Source organism: Schistosoma haematobium, chromosome 2, assembly GCF_000699445.3.
Source record: "Schistosoma haematobium chromosome 2, whole genome shotgun sequence".
NCBI lineage: Eukaryota > Metazoa > Platyhelminthes > Trematoda > Strigeidida > Schistosomatidae > Schistosoma > Schistosoma haematobium.
In genome coordinates, this window is record NC_067197.1 from 2,864,965 (window position 1) to 2,886,857 (window position 21,893).

Sequence of the window (21,893 nt, forward strand, 5' to 3'; positions counted from 1 at the left end):
AACCTTTGTTTCAACAGTGTAGCGAGACTGTGTTCATTCATACGAATTTCATTGACAGCGTTCCTCATTGCTCTAAACATTCTATTAGATCCCTGCTTTACCTAATCATTAAGTGTCACTTAAACAAACATCTACAGAGAGATCATAAACAAATATGTACAATGGTATGTGCAAAAACATCTTGTGAGCAGTCTGTAAGTTGTCGTGAGGAAAATACGCAACATTTACTTTAGGTTCAACCTTGTTAAAATGATTCACTCTAAGTGTTCTTCTGTCAGTGTCTTAGATCAGGAATAAAAAGTTTTCTAATCTGTAAGTTTCTTAGTTCATCAGCACAAGGACTTTAACCTCCCATAATTATGAATAATCTGCAATATAGACAGAGATACAAAGTATAGATTATAACAGAACCTTGTTTCATATTGTCCAACTTACATTTATTCGCCTATAAGACATACTACCGTATCACGACATTTTAAATCAAGTTGTCTTCGTTATTTCATAAAAATATCAACTTACCCAGATTATTTATTGAAAACAGACTGGTTCATTCTATGAGTATTTATAATTTTTAATTAGAATATTAATGTGAATAACAGAAATTTAGAGTTTACGCATGTTTATCGTAACTGTATTGGTTCATAATTCTTTGCACTAAAGACAAAAACTTGTTTTATTCGTAATAGATGATTTTTTATTGTTACGAAACTTATTGTGTCTTTTAACATGAATAATAAGTAAATCCGCAGTATAATATATTCATAATTATGAGAAAAATACGAAGTACGACAGAAGTTGAGATTGCTGAATGGGGCTGTAATATGTTTCATACTCTGACCAGTAGAAAGTTAATTTACATTAAGTCGATCCATAATTGTGTTTTCCTTGTTCAAATCTCGTCTAAACCCTAGAATATTGAAGCGAACAGTGAAATATCATATGATTTAAACTTTAAACATTACCATTTGTATTCTCATTTTCATTGTTTGATCTGATAACAATTGAAGTTTTTTGTCGCGCTCTTCTAATTGATTTTTTAATGTGTCAATTTCATAATCTTTCCGTTTTAATTTCTCTTGAATAGCTTTCCTTTGACGTTGTTCCTAGTTTGTTTCAAAAAAAAAACAAGAATGGTTAAAAATTAAATCTGAAACAAAATGTAACATGAATGCTATAATGGCAAAGATATGTGGCACGACCGATTCATGTATTAGAGTTAAAGTCCGCTATATTAAGTTCAGCTATATAAGTGCAGAATTAACAGTCCAGTCACTCATATATCACTTATATCGTGTAGTTCACTTAATATTGAGTAATCAACTTTAAAAGTGTCGACTTGATTGTTCAACAAGATATGATCCACATGTAGTGAAGGCAAGATATCTGATTGAAAAATATGGATCATGAAAGTAAAAGGTGTGAGTAGGCTGCAAGTTCTTGTGTCCAAAGAAGAATAAATTATGAATAACTTATAGGAACTATTTATGAACTGTTATTACGTATATTTTTATTGTATAACTATTTAGTAACTAGATTATACGTATTTAGATATCTCACGATGCACCCGGTTGTCTCCACTGGTTGTGAGATAGTAACTCACCGAAGACAATGATGAAACGTTGCGTAATTTTGTGAATCGGTAGACGTTTGACACTAACATCGTTGGATGCTGACTCAGTGGTTTAAAGGTCAAGAGTTAGTGCGCGGGACCGATAGGTCGAGGGTTCGAATCTCGCGAGGCGGGATCGTGAATGCACGCTGCTGAGGAGTTCCACATTGGGACGGAACAACCGTCCAGTGATTCCAGCTTTACCATGGTGGTCTAGCTTCAATCGACTCATGAATTCAACTATTATATATATATATATTTGCAACAACATTACTTCAATTAATCACCTTGTCGGTTTGTTCATTGCATGACTGGCGAGGCTGTTTCTTCTGCGAGGGAATTACCTTAATTGAACTGAAATTCGAAGTTGGTGTTGAATTCTAGCACGAAAAATAAACAACTAAAGCATAAATATAAGCTGTTTTAATTTAAATCGAACATGACAAATATGATTTTAAATAAACACATTACTTACTTACGCCTGTTACTCCTAATGGAAAATAAACACATAGTGATAAATAATTAATGATTCAGTAGGTATTCGATACTGATGAACTTAACTAATCAAGGCATGAAATCATTCACTTGGTCCACTTCTGAGCATACAATTGCCCGATTAAAATGAATCTTGTGTCTCCTTAATGGCGAGTCTAGTTGTTTTACCATTCAACATATCTACATTTGATAAGTATATTTTTTTCATGCTAGTCTTGTCATCTTTAATCTGATGGGTTACTCATAACATCTAGAGTTTCTAAAGAAAGCTAGCATCATGTTTTTATTATGTTTTTGATCCAAAAAATAGATAATGATGATCATAGATATATAGTTGACCTGCTTGACTTTGTCAAAGGTTTATCACATATTTGAATAGCATGAATACATTTGAGACAGTATTGACGATTCCTTTAAGACGAATTCTAAAAATATCTATAGTTTGAAACCTATAACATTTGTTAAATATCAGTGAAATGTTGGTGAACCCAGTTGACAAACCGTTAACAATACATAATGTACTTGTTTAATATGGTGTATTTGTCAACTAACCAAATATTTGTATGTACTTGCTCTACCAAGTCTAAATATAATATGACTTATTTGTATGTTTTTACGGACGTTTCCTGTATTCATGCACTAATTCGTATACCCTGCTGTATGATAATATTGAATAATACATTGACCAAAAGCTAACATATGTTTACAATCAAAACTTACTCTAGACTTTTTAAATGCAGCTACTGAACGTTGTTCATTCAATAATGCTTCACGCGTTCTATCTAAGCTTTGACGTAATAATTGAATTTCTGTTTCTTTCGAGCGTAATTCGTTAATGAATTGATCTAATTGTTCACCTTTTGCATCTGCCAATGCTTCAGCTTGTCTTAACGATAACAGAAATACACAAAATTGTTTGATTGATACAGTTAAAGTTTTGTGGAGATTGGCATAGTCATTATGTTGTATTTGTCAAAGATTGGTCTCAGTTTGAACGCCGGTGAAAAGCGGAGAGGACTACACAACAATTTCCTCCTAGTATAACACTTCCCAAGAATATCATGAATAAAACAGCTATCATTGGTGGTCATTGGGTGACCTTCCTGACATCATCTGTTACGTTGACGTGGTGGTCAGGACTGCTTGTCGTGATGATTAAGCCGGGTTATACTGGACAGAACGCATGTTCCCCTAGTTCCTACCATGCCGAGAAGGTTGGCTGAAGAATGTCTGGACCAGAGTCAGCAACTTAAGTTTCACTGGCAAAGTCACACAGCTGGATGTAGAAGAGGGTGACGGTAGTAAGGTGTTTGCCTCGGACAACTAGCATCTACGAAAACGCTACATACTCAAATTCAAAGTAAGGGATTGAACAAAGTCAAGCCTAAAAATCTCACACTTGACATAACTTCAAGGGTTTCTTTCTCCATCACTGAAGCCTATTGAAGTGCCGAGCTAACATATCAAAACTTCTCATAAAAAAGCTGTGCGCAACCAGCCTCAAGCAGTTGTTCTTTAGGTCTCTGCCGTCAACGGAGTATAAATCCGGGAGGCAACACGAAGCGCCGCCGTCTATTTATTGGATAGCGCAGATAACAAAGTTACAGCAGATAGGCTGATATGCGCAAATAAGCTTATAATTCCTGATCTCCAAACACTACTCTTTGAATTATTTGTTAGAGTTATTATTGTTTAAATCTTGTGTTAAATAGGATAACAGACTTCTTTAGCTAGAACTCCAGAATTTCAGGCCACCGACGTATTTTGAGTTCCCGAAATGCACACACAGGATACAAATATAGTTATCCATTTGACCTCTCCTGTTAACGACACGATTTGCATTTGTGTATCTGGAAACGCCACTGCTAATTTCCGTCGCCTGATTTCTGTATGTGTGGCATCAAGGTCATGAATAGATTTGTATATGCGGTCGATTGTACACTATCTGTAAGTAAATAAGGATTGGAAAGATAAGGAAACACACCGTTAGCTCTTCCTTGTCTCTGCCTATGCTACCACTAGTTTCACCTCAGACGAAGTTAGAGATCAATTTTATAAGGAACTGTTCAACGTCCTTTGAAAGGCTAAACGCTCTTAGTAAATAATGACAAGTGATCTCAATTCTTAAGTAGGTAAACTGAATCAAACCAAAAGGCAATTAGGGGGATTGCACGGTGTTGTGGCTCCGAAAACTGATAATGACGACCGCATGTTGCGACTATTTCTAGCAAACGGCAACTTTAAGAATCAAGAAAGACATCCACCAACCTCAGAATTATCACAACGACAGACTCAAAAAGACCATATGGTGTTCAACCATCATTGGTGAGGCTGAATTGAAAACTGTCGCCCAATGCAGAAAAAATGTCTAGATTCTGGTTCTGCTTCAGTTCGAGCAAGTAATTTTTTGTATTTTACTGAACGTAGAAACCCACTTCAATAAAACCTCTTGATGATAATAGGGTTGGGTATATATGTCAGGAAAACCTAGAGAAGGAGGTAGCCAATCATGAAAGTGACATCCATCCCGAAGTAGCTTGGCATGATATTTTCAAAGCTATGGAAACAGCACTTATATTTTTCAGACACTTTAATCAAAACGTTAAAAAATCAGTGGATTTTAACGGCAACTAGATAATTTACAGGTACTTGGAAAGTCATCCTATATGGCTCCGAAGACGATGAAGAGCGAAGAAAGCTTGAATGCAGATCAATAAAAAGCCAACGCAGTGGTCGTAGACAGTAGTGGGTAAGGAGAGCGAAAGAGATGAAAAGACAGCAGTGTCAAATAGTAGTAGATAGCTGTCTATATTTATCAAGGAAACGCCTGTTTAAAATTCTGGCTGTTAGTGAAACTATCTTGAAAAATGACGAGACTACTATTCATTTCCAATCTGGGAGATTAAATCAGTGGACAGAACACTTTAGTGAACTATAAACTGGCCTTCAGCCACACTTCAGTCGCCCACTATCTTCAAGCGACCTGAATGAAAAATTGATATGTCCTACAACTCAGGTTGAAAAAGCAATAGTTCATCTAAAGCGAGGGATGACAGCAGGAACTGAGGGACTAAGCCCTGGGATTTTTAAGGATGGTGGTCCAGTTTTAGCACTTAGATTAACTGAAAGTTTAGCTAAAGTTTGGAAAATGGACTTAATTCCATTTGACTCGTCTCGATCGTCAATCATCCCGATTTATAAGAAGGGACAAGACTCCACTTGTGACGATCACAGAGGAGTTAGTTTAACTAATATAGTGTCTAAAGTATTAGTCCCGGTAATACTTAGACGTCTGATTGGAGCTCACGAAGAGCAAACCGAAGAAAATCAGGCTAGTTTCATACCTGGACGTGGATGTATAGACCAAATACTCACCTTTCTGGAGATTTGGGAACATAGACATGCGTTACGACGTCCGACTATAGTTGCATTCGTCAACCTTAAAGGCGCAGTTTGACTCTGTTGATCGTGGGATTCTGGGCAGTGTCTGTTATTGAAAGGAGTATTGAAAATTTGCATTACCCTTGTATAGACTTTCTACCCAAAGATTATTGATCAAATTAGAGCTCATGGAGAACTATCATTGAAACAAGTTTTTCAGGATTGTCAATTCTACCCAGTTTTACTTAGCTTTTTCACAGACACGCTCTTAGTGAAAATACTTTTATCATCTCATTTTTCAGGAGTTAGTCTTCTACCAAGAGATTCACTTGTTCTCTTAGAATTCACAGATGATATATTTATTTTGGTCAGGAGAGTGACAAAATGCAGAATCTTCTGAACACCTTAAGCAACAATGGGAGCCGGCTTGGGATACCGTCCGTTTCTCTGAAATGCAAAATGTTGCTTCAGGATTGGCTTGCGTCAGCGCTTGAATCAATGATCGGGAGTGAAGTAATTGAGTATGTCGACCACTTCAGTTGTCTTGGAAGTCTCACCAGTCCTCATGTTGTGGTGTCCGACGAAATTTCTGCACGTATTCTAAAGGTTCGGTTTGCTTTTGCTAAACTACATCATTGGTGGAATAGACGAGATATCAATCTGCTAACCGAAGGACGAGTTTGCTACGCATCAGCTTGCTCTGGCCTACTTTATGAGTGTGAAGCCTGGGTATCAAGAATGGACGATATTTGTAGACTACTAGTATTCGATCCAAGGTGTGTTGGAAGGGGTGCTCATATATTTTAGGACCATCGAGTGAGCAATAAGTGGGATAGGAATAGAGTACCAGGTAAGATTGGCAAGTCGATTAATGAGGTATTAAATTTTCATGGTCAACCGAGGTGATTGAGACATGTATTACATATGCTAAACCACAACTTACCTTGATGGGCTATGCTGTCTGGTTTAGGGCTGATTGAAAGAAAGCTAGAGGTGGTTAAACCACAACACAGAATCAATTTATGCAGCTATTTACAACCCGAACGAGGCATGTTAGTGGGTAAGGACTATCTGGTTTGGATCCATGTGATTATCGTAATCAGTGCTTGGAGACAGAATCATGTGACTCAAAATCGTTTGAAATAGCACAGGTGCATCCACGTTTTGTTTCCCGTCAACTTCTGAGATTCTAAATCCCTTATAACTTTTTTCGTGTTTTTCACTAATTTATATTCTTTTGAGTCGTATCTTCAATGACTTATCTTCTAAATCATCACCGGTACTGTTTCTACCCTTACAATCCTAAGGTTTGGCTTGACAATTGAATCTCGCTGTGATAATGGTGGGTTGTGGCAAATTGAACCTGTGTACATAAATACAAGTTTTACTTCGTGGATGACACACTGATTGGGTGATCGTAGCATTAAATCGGAAGTCTAATAAAGTTGGAATTGAACCACTAGACTATTACCCGTACTAAAGGTTAACCGATTGCCTCGAGACCTAACAGTCCTGGGTTCGATCCCTAATCGGATCATGGGTGAAAACTGATGGAGATGAAACAGTAACAAATTGTGTCCTATTACCTAGCTGTGAAGATTTTTTCTATTCTTATTTGCAATGAGCTATAAAACTCTAATTACAATATGGTCTTTAAGTTCAACTGTAAATTATTTATGCTTTTGAAATAGAGTTACTGAATTCACGATTGACTGTCACTGATTGGTGATCAATGTCATTTGTGTCAGGTCCTTCTTAGTGCAGAGCGACTACTACCAACCAAGTTGCAATGTGGATACTAGTCTAGGAGACTCAAAATTGCATACACCATGTTGAGATAAGGTATTGGTTGGAAGTAGTCAATAGGAAACCCAGTAATCAACCAATTGTGAGTACGTCTCGGTCCTACAGGAGGTTAGTCGAGGTCCGGATAGCCCAATGCTAACGTCTGTAACTGTGAAGCTAAGTGACACCAGATCCAATCCATCAGGGATCATCAGCTCCCTCAAGACCACAGATGAACCTTCCTGACAAGTGCCAAAGTAGCACGAAACCTAGGTCCACGGTTTCCTGTTGACTTCCTTCAACCACCATCTTAGTTACTGAATTGTTTTACATAACTATTTATTAATAAAGTATGAAAATCCGCTTACTTTAATCGACTCATATCACGTTCATATTCACTAAGTAAATTTTCTTTATGTTGAAGTTGATTTTTTAATATTTCAATTCTTTGTGACAATAGTTCAATTGTATTTTGGCGCTCTTTTCTAACTGTTTCCCTTTCTATTTTTGGTACTTGAATAAGTGATCTTTGACCTGGTAGTCTATCTAAATCTAAACGGCTTGATATTGATCGGGCTAGATTTAAATAACATTCTTCTGAAGTCTGTTAACAAAATCAAAAATAATTATGTAGAATCTGTCATTTATTGGTCTCATACATCATATGATATAAGACGTTAGTTGCTTAGGTGTGTACATTTTAAATGATTCAACCATGATACTCGACTATTTCCATTCAGTATTTAATGACTGAAAGCGGTTAACTACTTACCAATAAAGAAAATGTATGATTTCAATTTAATTTTTTACAGATATTTGATATTACTCAGCTCTACTGTACTTGGACCAATAATACTGATGTTCAGAATTTGTTATGCTAGTACTCTTCAGTCCACACAAAATTCTTGTCTTTTATCCTCCATAAGAATACGAGGAATGATTAAGTGCAGTACACCATGAATATAAATTAGCCTTATTACGATATTTATGGTATATGGCTTAATATGAGATTTATGATTAGACTTACATATCAACCAGCTAAATTTGAAAATGTACATGATCTCATCAATGTATTTTGTTGAAATAACGAGAAACAATATTTCTCATTAAGTATACCACATCTAGAAGAGTTATTAAGGTGTAGGTAACTTCACAACAGAGTAAAACAGTGTCTTTTTTTAAGAACAAATATGTGAATAATGGTGGTTTTGTGTTCAGTGAGACTTCAGTGATATGTTTACCGAGGTAATATATTAATTACAATGGCTTCCAAAGTGCTAACAAGATGTTCATAATTCAGTATTTACATACGATAAATTTAGCATTGTAAGGACTTCTATAAATGTTCAGTAGCTCAAAAGATAGACAGCAGAGACAATTATTTCACATATCATATTACCATATTTATTTATTGTAAATGATTAATAAATGATTTGTAAGAGATTCTATCATCCCCTAGTTGAAATTTGAGTATGTGTTTTAAACAATCTTTGTTGACATATGTGAATTCTGATTGAGAGATGAGAGTACCCCCAGTTGACAAGTCACAAATCAGAATTGAAGCGTTTTATAGGCTCCACTTTCGATTAATACCTTTGCGTCAAGGCTTATAATGATAATAACTCCGCCTATAGCTCTTCTAGAGTTACTTCCGGTTCCAAGCCTGGCTAAAGGAGAAGAGTTGAGCATGAGTTTAGCGTCCCCATCCCGTAGAAAACTAACTCGCTAAAAAAACTCTGGTCAGAAAAAATATTTCAAACCATTTAAACTCTGCCTTGGGAGTTGGAAGGTATTCATTTAGAAGAACTATCACGCCTCACGATGTAAGCCGAGTTTCTTAGAGAGCCACGAGGCCGATGCCACTTCTAACAACCAGAGCAACAATTTTTATAGGTATATGGAACGTCCGGACAATATGGGAGATCGGGAAGACCAGTCAAATAGCAACGGTCACGAAGCGGACAATATTCCACACCCTCAGGGAATTGCTCTAATGCTGTCAAAAGTAGCACGAAATGCACTTGTAGGATGGGAATCTCACGGATCCAGAATCATCAAAGCATCATTCAAAACAAAGAAGGAGAGGATCTTAATGAGTATTATCCAATGTTATGCACCCACCAATGATAGCAACGACGACATTAAAGATCAATTCTACGAGCGACTGCGGTCAATCATAGATAAATGCTAATGAAAGGACCTCACCATTCTAATGGGAGATCTAAATGCAAAAGTCGGAATAGACAACATCGGATATGAAGATATTATGGGACGACATGGACTGGGAGAGAGGAACGAAAATGGAGATAGATTTGCAAATGTGTGTGCATTCAACAAATTAGTCATAGGAGGCACAATATTTCCACACAAGCGTATACACAAGGCTACATGGATCTCACCGGACCACACTACAGAGAACCAAATAGATCATATTTGCATTAATAAAAAGTTCGGAAGGACAATGGAAGATGTGAGAAGCAAGAGAGGAGCTGACATAGCTTCAGATCACCACCTAGTTGTGGCCAATTTAAAACTGAAGCTAAAAAAGAACTGGACAAGTGGAAAAACAGCACTACAAAGGTTCAATACAGTCTTCCTACGAGATACTGACAAACTCAATAAATTCAAGATAGCTCTCAACAACAGGTTCCAAGCCTTACAAGATCTACTGAAAGAAGGAGAAACTACTATGGAGGACAACTGGAAAGGCATCAAGGAAGCATTAACTTCAACGTGTCAAGAGGTTCTCGGTCTAAAGAAATACCATCATAAGGAATGGATCTCTACAGAAACAGTGGACAAGATCAAAGAAAGGAAGAACAAGAAGGCAGCAATTAACAACAGCCGAACACGAGCAGAGAAAGTCCAAGCACATGCTGAATACATAGAAGCAAACAAACAAGTGAAGAGGAGCATTAGAGCCGACAAGAAGAAATACGTGGAAGAACTAGCAACGACGGCAGAAAAAGCTGCTAGAGAAGGAAATATGAAACAGCTTTACGATACAACGAAGAAACTATCAGGGAAATACAGTAAACCAGAGAGGCCGGTCAAAGACAAGAAGGCAAGCCAATCACCGAAATTCAACAGCAGCGTAACAGGTGGGTAGAATACTTCGAGGAACTCCTGAATAGGCCGGCTCCAATGAATCCACCGGACATCGAAGCAGCACACATAGATCTTCCTATAGATGTCAACCCACCAAAGACGGAAGAAATTAGAATGGCCGTCAGACAAATCAAGAGCGGGAAAGCAGCAGGACCCGACAACATACCAGCTGAAGCACTGAAATCAGACATCGAAGCAACCACAAGCATGCTTTATCTTCTATTCAAAAAGATTTGGGAGGAGGAACAAGTGCCGATGGACTGGAAAGAGGGACACCTCGTCAAGATTTTAATGAAAGGAGATCTGAGCAAATGTGAAAACTACAGAGGCATAACACTACTGTCAATACCAGGGAAAGTCTTCAACAGAGTGTTGCTGAACCGGATGAAGGATGCAGTAGACGCCCAACTTCGAGATCAACAAGCTGGATTCCGTTAGGATCGGTCATGCACAGACCAAATCGCAACACTACGGATCATCGTCGAACAATCAGTTGAGTGGAACTCGTCACTATATATCAAATTCATTGATTATGAAAAGACATTCGATAGTGCAGATAGGAGGACATTATGGAAACGTCTTCGACACTACGGAGTTCCTGAGAAGATTGTCAATATTTTCCGGAACTCATACGACGGACTACAGTGCAAAGTAGTGCATGGAGGACAGCTGACAGATGCATTCCAAGTAAGGACCGGAGTCAGACAAGGCTGTTTACTCTCTCCCTTCCTCTTTCTTCTGGTGGTCGACTGGATTATGAAGACCTCAACATCTGAAGGAAAACACGGAATACAATGGACAGCTCAAAACCCATTAGACGATTTGGACTTCGCAGATGACCAAGCCCTCCTAACGCGTACAAACGAACAGATGCAGATAAAGACAGCCAATATAGCAGCAGTCTCTGCATCAGTAGGCCTCAGTATACACAAAGGGAAAACTAAGGTCCTCAAATTCAAAGCGGAGAACAGCGGTCCAATCACTCTTGATGGCGAAACTCTGGAAGATGTAGAATCCTTTACATACCTAGGAAGCATCATCGATGAACAAGTAGGATCAGATGCAGACGTAAAGGCATGGATTAGCAAAGCAAGGACCGTATTCCTACAATTGAAGAACATATGGAACTCAAAACAACTTTCAACCAATATCAAAGTAAGAATCTTCAATACGAACGTCAAAGCAGTTCTACTGTATGGAGCTGAAACTTGGAGAACTACAAGAACCACAATCAAGAAAGTACAAGTAATTAAAAATAGTTGTCTACACAGGAAACTTGACACCCATTTATCAGATACCATAAAGAACAGCCTACTGTGGCAGAGAGTAAACCAACTTCCAGCTGAAGAGGAAATTAGGAAAAGACGATGGAAATGGATAGGACATACATTACGCAAATCATCAAACAGCATCACGAGGCAATCGCTAACTTGGAATTTTGAAGAGCAGCGGAAAAGTGGAAGGCCAAAGAACACATTACGTCGGATAGTAGAAGCAGATATGAAAAGGATGAATTACAACTGGAAGGAGCTGGAAAGGATTGCCCAGGACAGGGTTGGATGGAGAATGCTGGTGAGCGGCTTATGCTCCTTCACGAGAAGTAACAGGCGTAAGTAAGTAAGTTATAATGGTAATAATTTCGTAAACAGCACCTCCGCGAGGAGACAGTGAGTAGGACTTCCCTCGTAGTGGTCGTATGGATGTGGCCAATTGAGAGAACTTCGAGAAGGAGAGTTGACTTTCCCCACTCTCGGTCATATCAGGCTATTTGGAGTTTGGATTCAATGGTTTATGTGTTCACTTCTAAACGGTTAACACTCTTCAAAGTGAACAAACTTCAAAAGCCTCCGCTAATCATAATGATCTGTTACACAATGAATTAAAAAACAAAACTAACGTATAAAGCATCCATTGCATTTCTCAAACCAATATGATCCATGTTTGGTGATTTTTGACCAGTCACTTGATCATCATCACCATTCTTGACGTCACTCAATGCAAGGGTAGAATTATTTGTTAATGCTTTTATTGATGGTACTACTTCAGCAAGTAGTGCTTTGCTACGTAATTCAGCATTTTCACGTTTAAGTTTAGAAATTTGAAGGATTAATTCATCACTTTCTGTATTACCTGTAAATATAAATAATAGTAATAACTTGAGTAAAATCTCTCAATAATTTTACCATTTATAAATCCCTACATATTTCGTTTTATTTAAACACATAAATGTTGGTACAAGTAGACACCAAATAGATATGTGTCACATAAATCATTCGGTTCATGTGAGGGCTGGAATACTGCCCGGGTGCTCAAACCGAACAAGGTGGTTTCCTTAGGGGGCCACACTCGGAGCCTTTGACCTAAAGGTATAATCTGTAAGGCAGTAGTGAAACGTAAGGAGATGAGGTCCTATGATATTCAGTGACTAAAAATAGGCTCATACGCCATTTGTTTCCTTAGGATTCTGGAGCCCATGTGCATCATTGGTTTGGAATCAGGGTTTTCCAACTTCCCTATATGGATTCTCCGTGTCCATCAACCCGGTTAAAGCGCCAAACATTCGCTTTTCGTCTTCTCGAATCCATAAAAAACACCCGCGCTGCGAGAACGCAGTGAGTAGGACTTCCCTGTCAATGGTTGTATGCACGTGGCCATGTAAGAGCATTTCCAGAGCTGACTCTCACCATTCTCGGCCGTACCAGGACATTTGGTTGCAACAACTTTACGATGAATAGATCCTTATTTATTAGAGATCATTCAATGCTATGCCGCATAACGTTTTCCTGGACCTCTGAAAAAATGTTTTATCTTGTAACCTAGAGTATTGAAGACAATTATTATGGTAAATGATAAATGTTTTGATATTATTATCACTGTAGCTGTCGATAGACATTTGAAATTTCGAGAACAACTAGGTGTTCATTTATCAGATTTAAAATATCCACTTCATTTAAATCTTTCTTATTGGGTGAAGGAAATTCAGATACATTAGAATCCATGTACACCAACAAAAGTACAAAAGGTCTATAATGAATAGAATAGGTTTTAAGGCCTCACCTAATCTGTTGTATAAATACTTACTTGATTACAAAGGTTTCATTAAAGATTTTTTTATTTGTGAAATATGAGAAGGCTAAGAAGATAAGGTATTGGTTGAAGGTAGTCAACAGGAAACCTTGGACCCAGGTTTCGTGATACTTGGCACTCGTCAACAAGGCGTTTCTGTAATATTGAGGGAACTGATACTCCTTGGCAGACTCGATCCCGTGTCACCGAGCTTCACAGTCAGAGACGTTACCACTGAGCTATCCGAGCCGCGACTGACCTCCTGTAGGACTGAGATGCATTCTCAATTGAGTAACCACTGGGTGGTGATCAACGTCATGTGTTAGGTCCTTTTTAGTGTGGATCAAATCCCATCGACCAAGTTGCAATGTTGCCATTAGTCTAGTGGACGAATTGCAGGTATGCAACATTTCAGGTATATCCTACTGACGAGTACCAAATAGCACTAAACCTGTGCCCAGGGTTTCTTGTTAACTACCTTAAATCATCATCTTTTCTCAACAAAGTGCACTCAATGTCGAGTCACCAAGACTAGTGGCCACATTGCAACTTGGTCGGTAGTAGTCGCTCTGCACTAAGAAGGACCTGATACAAATGACATTGATCACCACTCGGTGATCAATCAATTGTTAAAGACTAAGATGAACTTATTGAAATACTGTACTATATACTGAAAATTCGGTATTTAATATTAAATCTTTTGAGCAAACAAACTACAATGTAAGTTTAGTAATTGTCTTTTGTAAATGATAAAACGAATTTCTGTAATTTTAACTAAGGCCACCATTGAAAACCTGGATACATCGGACGGCCATTTCATCCTAGTATGAAACTTGTCAGAAGTACGAATCCACAATCCTGAATTCAAAACCCGAACCCAGATTCGCCGGCCCCGCGCATGACCGCCTAACTTCTAGATCGCTGAGTCAGCATTTCATCAGGTATGAGACAGTTATCCACTGAGGATACTGCAAGGTGGTCACACAATATCGTAGATTGGTCAAAGTTAAAACACTGATTCAATGGTGTATCCAGGTTTTCATTGATGGTCTAGTTTAGATCAACTCATAAATTCAACTTCACAAAACGAACCTTTTGGTGTTATATACATATACTGATCACGTAATCGTTGTCTTAATTGACTTAATGCTTCTCTTTGTTTATCAATAATTTCATGATGTCTTTCACCTTTACATTCATTGCCTAAATTCATTAATTCTTGTGTCAATTTAGATGATGCATTGATAGGTTCATTATGATGATGATGAGCTAACTTCTCTCTTTCATCATTTATAGTCTCTTGTAAATGTTTTATTTTATATTCATATTCATGTTTAGAATTAGTTAATTCTTGAATTGTAATTTGTAGTCTTCTAAATACATTAAAAAAAATCAAAATCATGTAGACACATTATAAAGCTGAATCTCTTTTTAAATATGTCATCGAAAATGAAATGGTGGAGAAGATTTGTAGCTCAGGTGGATGATTTTGGTGTAGTTTTGTTCTCTGAGCTGGATGGTTTGGTCGTGGAGCTTTCATCGTTCTTCTGAACGACATCATCAGCACAAACTTCAGATAGAAGTGAAGTTTTCGAATTTCTCCATATGCGTTTCGCAGCTTGTTCTGTACACCTCGATGTTGATTGGTTCTTATCGACCTTAAGTTTGTCATTGTTTACTTCTTTGTTTTGGTTGTGTCTCCCATTGGTTTGATTTTTGTTCCTATATTTGTGCATGATTTTCCTGATTGGTTGGTAAATTGCATTGATTTAAATATGCTTGTTGATTGCTGATTGACCTGAGTGCCAGGCTTCTAAGCCTGGTTAAGAGTCAACAATAACCAATCAACATCGAGGTCGACAGGACAAGCTGTGAAACGCATATGGAGAAATTCAAACACTTCATTTCTATCTAAAGTTTGTGCTGGTGATGTCGTTCAGAAGAACGATGAAAGCTCCACGACCAAACCATCCAGCTCAGAGAACAAAACTCAACCAAAGTCATTGAAAATGTAATAAATATGCTTAATCATATGACATAATAGAAAGATATCGATTTCAGAACATTACAATTGAAATATCTAAAAGACGAACAAGAAAGAAGATTTCAACAGTTGAGATCACGAGTCAATTGAAGTTGGACCACCGTGGCAAACTCTGGAAGCACTGAATGGCCGTTTCGTCCTATTGTGGGGCTCCACAGCAGTGCGCGTCCTCGACTTCGCCTCGCGAGATTCGAACTCAGAACCTATCAGTTTCACACGCGAGCACTTATCCACTATACCATTTATCTTAGTTTAAGATTATTCTTCAGTTAATATGAAATGTTACGAAGGAAATCTTTAGAGTAATTTTGCATTCTTTAACGAAGAACTATTGGATACCAAATTGAACACAAAATTAAAACCATGAGATGAAAAACTATGTACTCACTATCATCTTTTTACATAAATCGTAGTGTATTCAACCATGATTCAATGACTCGATGTGATTAACATGAATCAAGCCATAGGTGTAGATTATCATTGTCTCTGAGCTGACAGGTTTAATTGTGAAGCCCTTATTATACTTTTAGACAACAGCCTTAGCACGAACTTTAAACTTATATCTGAAGTACGTTACTTACTTACTTACTCACACCTGTTAACTCTCAAGGAGGAGCACAGGCCACTCACGAGCATTCTCCATCCAGCCCTGTCCTAGGAAATCTTTTCCAGTTGTTTTCAGTTATTATTCATCCTCTTTATGTCTACTTCCAGTTTCCGATGAAGTATGTTTTTAGTTCTTACTGTTTTTCGTTTCCCTTCAGGATCCCATGTTAGCGCTTGCCTCGGGATTCGATTCGATGATTTCCTCAATACGTGTCCTATCCACTTCCGACGTCTTTTTCTCATTTTTTCATCATCTTTATTTCCTCTTCAGTTGGAAGCTGGTTTGTTCTCTCCCACAAAAGACTGTTGCTGATGGTATCCGATCAATGGACATTCAGTATCTTGTGTAGACAACTATTTATAAATACTTGTACCTTCTTGATGATGGTTGGTTCTCGAAGCTTCAGCTTCGTACAGCAGAACTATCTTGACATTCGTATTGAAGATCCTCACTTCGATATTGTTTTGAGTTCCATATGTTCTTCAATTGTAGGAATGCAGTCCTTGCTTTGCCGATCCTCGTCTTGATGTCTGCATCTTAACCTCCTCGTTCATCGATGATGCTTCCCAGGTATGTGAAAGGTTACACATCTTCCAGCGTTTCTCCATCAAATGTGATTGTGTTGGTGTTCTCCGTTTCGTATTTGATTACCTTGGTTTTCCCATTGTGTATGCTGAAGCCTACTGATGCTAAGATTGCTGCTACACTTGTTTCTTTATCTGCATTTGTTGATGTGTATAGGATAGAATGAAGTCAACTGTGAAGTCCAAATCTTATATATGATTCTGAGCCGTCCATTTTATAATCCAGTCGACCACCAGAAGAAAATGAAACGGAGAAAGTGAGCAACCTTTTCTGACTCCGGTCCTCACTTAGGAAGCATCTGTCGCTTTTCTAAGACTATTGCCGGTCCTAATACCGAGTAAAGGAGAAGGATTGGGTATGAGGTCAGCAAATCTATCCTGTAGAAAACAATTTCACTAAACGAGATCGCTAACCAAAATAAACAAAAAACAACCTAAAGTATATGAATCAATCAAATTTCTTTTTATAACTTATCAATCTTAACGCAATGGCGTTTGAACCGAACTGTACTGGGCTTGAGTCCCAGGGTGAACAACAGCTTTGCGATGCAGGCACATCCGGCTGACAAGTTCCAAACAGGATGAAACGCGCGTCAAACTAGATTCCACTGCTAGCCACTATCTATCTTTGCTTAAAAAGTTTGTGACTTTAGGCTATATTGAGGCAATCCGCACAGTATGCATATATACCCATAACAGACTGATCAATTGCAGTAATAAACCTCAATGGGAAGATACAACCTAAATAATACCAAGTGAATTCAAATTCACCCCATTGCACAAGCAAGTGGCTATCAGGACTCAGTAGCTGAGTGAATAACACGATGGCGTTTGAACCGAACTGTACTGGGTTTGAGTCTCAGAGTGAACATCAACTCTGAGATGCAGGTACACCCAGATGACGAGTCCTAAATAGGTCGAAATGCTCGCCCTGGATTCCACTGCTAAACACTCTCCAGCTTGTGACTTAAGGCTATATCGAGGCAATCCGCACAGAATGCACATATCCCAATAACAGACTGATCAATTGTAGGAAATGATCATAGTTATTCACTTACTTTATATGTTCATCTTTTTCATATAATTTTTCATTCATTTGTTCTAATGAATCTTTCAAATTAACTAATTGTGTTTTAGTATTACATAATTCTTGATTTATTTTTTTATTATCATTTAATGCATTTTCAATTTCTTCTTTTTGTATTTCAGGTAATTCACCTTTTATATCACTTAATTGAGCTTGTGTACCTTGTAAATCAGAACGTAATACTTCTATAGTTGATGTTTGATCTTTAATTATATTTTGTAATTGAATGATTTCAAGTCTATGGAAGATAAAATGAAAATTTGGATGGTAACTAATTGCTTGATACCAAAACAGAGAATGGTAACAACAAACAATAGAATAGTCGGTAAAAATGATGAAGGAATTCGTAAGTCAAGTCCTTGATAGGTTAAATTTAAATTTAGCCTACTAGTTGTTGGGGAGATCCAGAAAACTCCCCCCCCTAAAAAAAGCCATGACAGGCTCTGAAAATACTGAGAAGCATCTTATCCAATCAGTGTTCAATAGAAATTTTGCCAGAAACATCAAGAAATTGAAAAGTTACATGTAGAGTTCCTCATTACATGATTACTTCTACTGCTATCATGTTTAGTAGCATTCCAGAATTTTCGGGAAACCTAAGGACATCTGAAATATTATAAAAACCCTAAATGTTTTGTACATAAATGAACCTTTTCTGTTCAGTCTAGTGGTATTTATGTTCTTGCTTTTAGTTCACACTATATATGAGAAGGTAAGCGGAATTATCAGGCTGTCGAAACTATATCAAATTGTGTTAGGTTCTAACTTTCAAGGAATGGAATTAACAATAAATACAAGTAATGAAGGGGAGTTATTATCAGTTACAACGAAAATTCAAATATAGTTTAAAGACAACAGATAGGATTGAAGAATGAATGTTAGAGATTGAACATAACTTTGTCAATGTGAGCAACTTGTGATCCTATTGCATAACATTCTCTTAACCTTTAATACCAATCTTATGAATGCCTCAAACAGAAATTACAATAATAATACTGACTTGGCAAAGACTAGAGCTTCATAGATTTATGAAATAAAGCCAACTTTTAATCTGTTCACCAATAATAATTTTCTAAACAAATTCTATATTTGCCATATTTCGCATCTTACTTGATGATGGTATACAATACATACAATGTTCACATCAAAAATAAATAGACCGAATGGTTTAGTCATTCAGAAATCAAGACTTGTAAGGTATATGAATTCATTAATTCTATTAAGCGTGACTATAATTTATGGACGAGTCAATCAGAAGCGTTTGACGGATTTCAGGATCACAGCGCCAATTTCAGTATCTGATGCTCATGTACGATCAATGATTGGAGAGCAAACCGATGCCTACATAGACTTGACTATGTGCATCGTGTCGTTATCCACTTACGGCATTTGGTGAACCCAACAATCGGAATGCACATAAACAATATTGAAACTATGTGGTCGACGTTGAAAGAGTTTTTCCGATCTTATCATGGTTCCAGAGGTCGATTATTATTTAACCATATAGGTGACTTCCTCTACTGTAGGCATTACGATTTCAGAACTACCGAACCTCTTTCAAATCTTAACAAGTTTTTGTACTATGTAAAAGAAGTACATCCACTTTAGTTTTTTGTTTTTGTATAATATACTCTTACTTTATCCTGTTTTTTGATTGACTAATAGTTTTCAAGGTCATTTAAGACTCATTTGAAGGTCGTCCATAAATTAAAGTATCGCCTAATTATTATTATTATTATTATTATTATTATTATTATTATTATTATTATTATTTCGTTAACTTACTTTAAATTATCAACCAATTTCGGATTAGTATTATCATCAATAGATGAATAGGCAGAAGAATGTTTATTTGTATCATCATGATGACGTGCTGATGTTTTAGTTCGTAAAGATTGAAGACGATTATGAGCGTCTGTTAAACGAGTTTGTAATTGTTTATTTTCACTTTGTAAATCTACAATTACAAATCGAAAATTTTCAATAAAATGTAATTGATACAAATGAATGTTATGATAATACTCATTTAATTAAGGGCGAGCAAACCAAAACGTGGCATCAGTCCTTGTAGTCAATGAATTCTGGTCTGAACCATGTTGCTAGATGTAGACTACTTGGTTGGGGTCTGCATGACCATCATAATCAATGGTTGGAGACTCTGTGAGATATGGCTCAGAATCGATCACAATGGCTTAGGTGTATACACTCTTTGTCTTCCTTTAAACCGTGTGATTAAAATCGCTTCATATTTTTCTTTCTACGAACTGATTCTTTCTTCCTGTACTATATCCTAATATGCAGTCTTTCTTTTATATATTACCACCACTGAACTAACTACTTCTATGAATTTGGTGTTTATCTTGTTGTGCTAATGAGGTATGACAACTTGGACCGATCCACATATGTGCCTGACTCTACGTTGTAGCTGACTGACTGATTCATTTGAACATGACTTCTCAGTATAGTTTGATGGTGTTCGATTTTTGTCTTATTTTCGATTGAAAATGGATCGTTGCTCTATGTACAGTTATCCTTATGAACTCGTTTATTTAGGTTTGATTCACTTATTCACCAATGTATGATAACAGTGTTGGGACTAAAACTTGTGAATTAACACATATGTAAATAGGATTACACCTATGAAGTATCAAATACTGGTATAGTATTTTGAATTAGACTGAGTTGAGTATGATTTGAAGTTTGTTTTTATAATGAATAACTATTTGATAGAAAGGTGTTTGCAATAAGGAGAACGCTTTCATCTTGATTTAACTGTGACTAAATACTCTCATCCATGACATATACTAAAATAACACTTGAGTTTATATCATGGACAGATGTTTAAGGAACCATAAAAAACCAAGAATCACTGGACAACTGTTTTTTCCAAGTATGGGACACCTCAAAAGTATGTATCCACGACACGATCGAACTCAGGACAAAGACCAGACAATGATAAAAACTATGGAATTCAACAATTTCCAAAAACATCCGTCATGGTAAAATGCAAATGATCTATATTTCATAGAGAGCAGATAATCATTCATCGTGAACCGAACATAGTATTATCATCATAACAACTATGATACAACAGTCCTTATTTTGAATTCACTTGGTATTGTTTACTTGAATCTTCCTATTGATGTTTAGGACCGCAATTGATCAGTTTCTTATTTAGCATATGTGTATACTGTACGGATTGTTTCGATATTGCTTTAATTCAAAAACATTTTAAGTAAAGATGAATGATGGTCAGCAGTAGAATCCAAGACGCGCGTTTCGTCCTATTTGGGACTCGTCAGTCCTTATTTTGTATTTAGTTTTATGTACGATTCTTAGAGATAGATTAGATAATGAAGAAGTTATCGAAAGGAATTTCGTGTTCTAATATTCTATGTTTGTTTAAATAACTTATAGTTCAAAATAACTACCTGTATTGGTTCGCTTGAATTTTGTTACTTCATTCTTAGTATCTTTTAATTGTTTTGTTAGTTTGACTAAACGTTCTTCCATAACACATATTGTTCTAGCATGTTGTCGAACTTGTTCTCTATAACTGTCTAATTCAGATTTCCAACGTGATTCACATTGTTTTTCAATTTCTTCATGTAACTTTATATTAGCTTGATTTTGTTGGTCTAATTGTGATTTCATTTCTTCTATTTGATTTTCTTTCAATTCAATTTCTTGTTGTAATCTCGGTAGAAGTTCAGTTGCATCTTTGGCTTCATTTAATTCAGTTTCATGAGCGATTTGTTTTTCGGCTAAAATCTTTAAATTCAAATATCATAAGTATGTGATGCATTAACACTTTTATGGTTATATCAAGAAACAATAGACGACTAGGTAAAAAACTTCTTTTCGTAATGATGTCTGTTGCCTGAAAACAGAAACCACCTTCGTTACTATCTAATGCTGGCTAATATAAGAGCAGTTTATATGAAATCAGAGAACGACCAAATCAACATGTGGGATTAATTCATGAAGTCAGTGGTTAGTTGTTGAGGCCACGTTAGTATTCGCAGAAAAAAATTATCATGGAAAACTGGGGATCTTGATTGAGGTTATTAAAGATCAAACATAGAAGACAAAATGTATTTCATTACTAAGTAGTTCTGTATACTTTA

At 36.8% G+C, this 21,893-nt stretch overlaps 1 protein-coding gene across 2 annotated transcripts in view; it reads right to left on the reverse strand.

Moving 5' to 3' along the window:
* Positions 1–454: 454 nt before the first annotated feature.
* MS3_00006035 (uncharacterized protein) overlaps positions 455–21,893 on the reverse strand; it is a 48,184-nt gene continuing 26,745 nt past the window's right edge. Inside the window, exons 14-23 of one of the 2 annotated variants that reach the window (XM_051214134.1) lie at positions 21,198–21,537; positions 19,552–19,723; positions 17,738–18,004; positions 14,537–14,817; positions 12,276–12,508; positions 7,639–7,874; positions 2,825–2,990; positions 1,897–1,989; positions 963–1,103; positions 455–907 (exon numbers count right to left, since the gene is read on the reverse strand). In XM_051214134.1, coding sequence (XP_051067265.1) covers positions 890–907; positions 963–1,103; positions 1,897–1,989; positions 2,825–2,990; positions 7,639–7,874; positions 12,276–12,508; positions 14,537–14,817; positions 17,738–18,004; positions 19,552–19,723; positions 21,198–21,537 — 1,947 coding nt within the window. In that variant the 3' untranslated portion in view covers positions 455–889. Of the gene's footprint in view, positions 908–962; positions 1,104–1,896; positions 1,990–2,824; positions 4,050–7,638; positions 7,875–12,275; positions 12,509–14,536; positions 14,818–16,069; positions 17,334–17,737; positions 18,005–19,551; positions 19,724–21,197; positions 21,538–21,893 lie in introns of those variants that run through there. The other variant, XM_051214135.1, reaches the window with a different exon arrangement.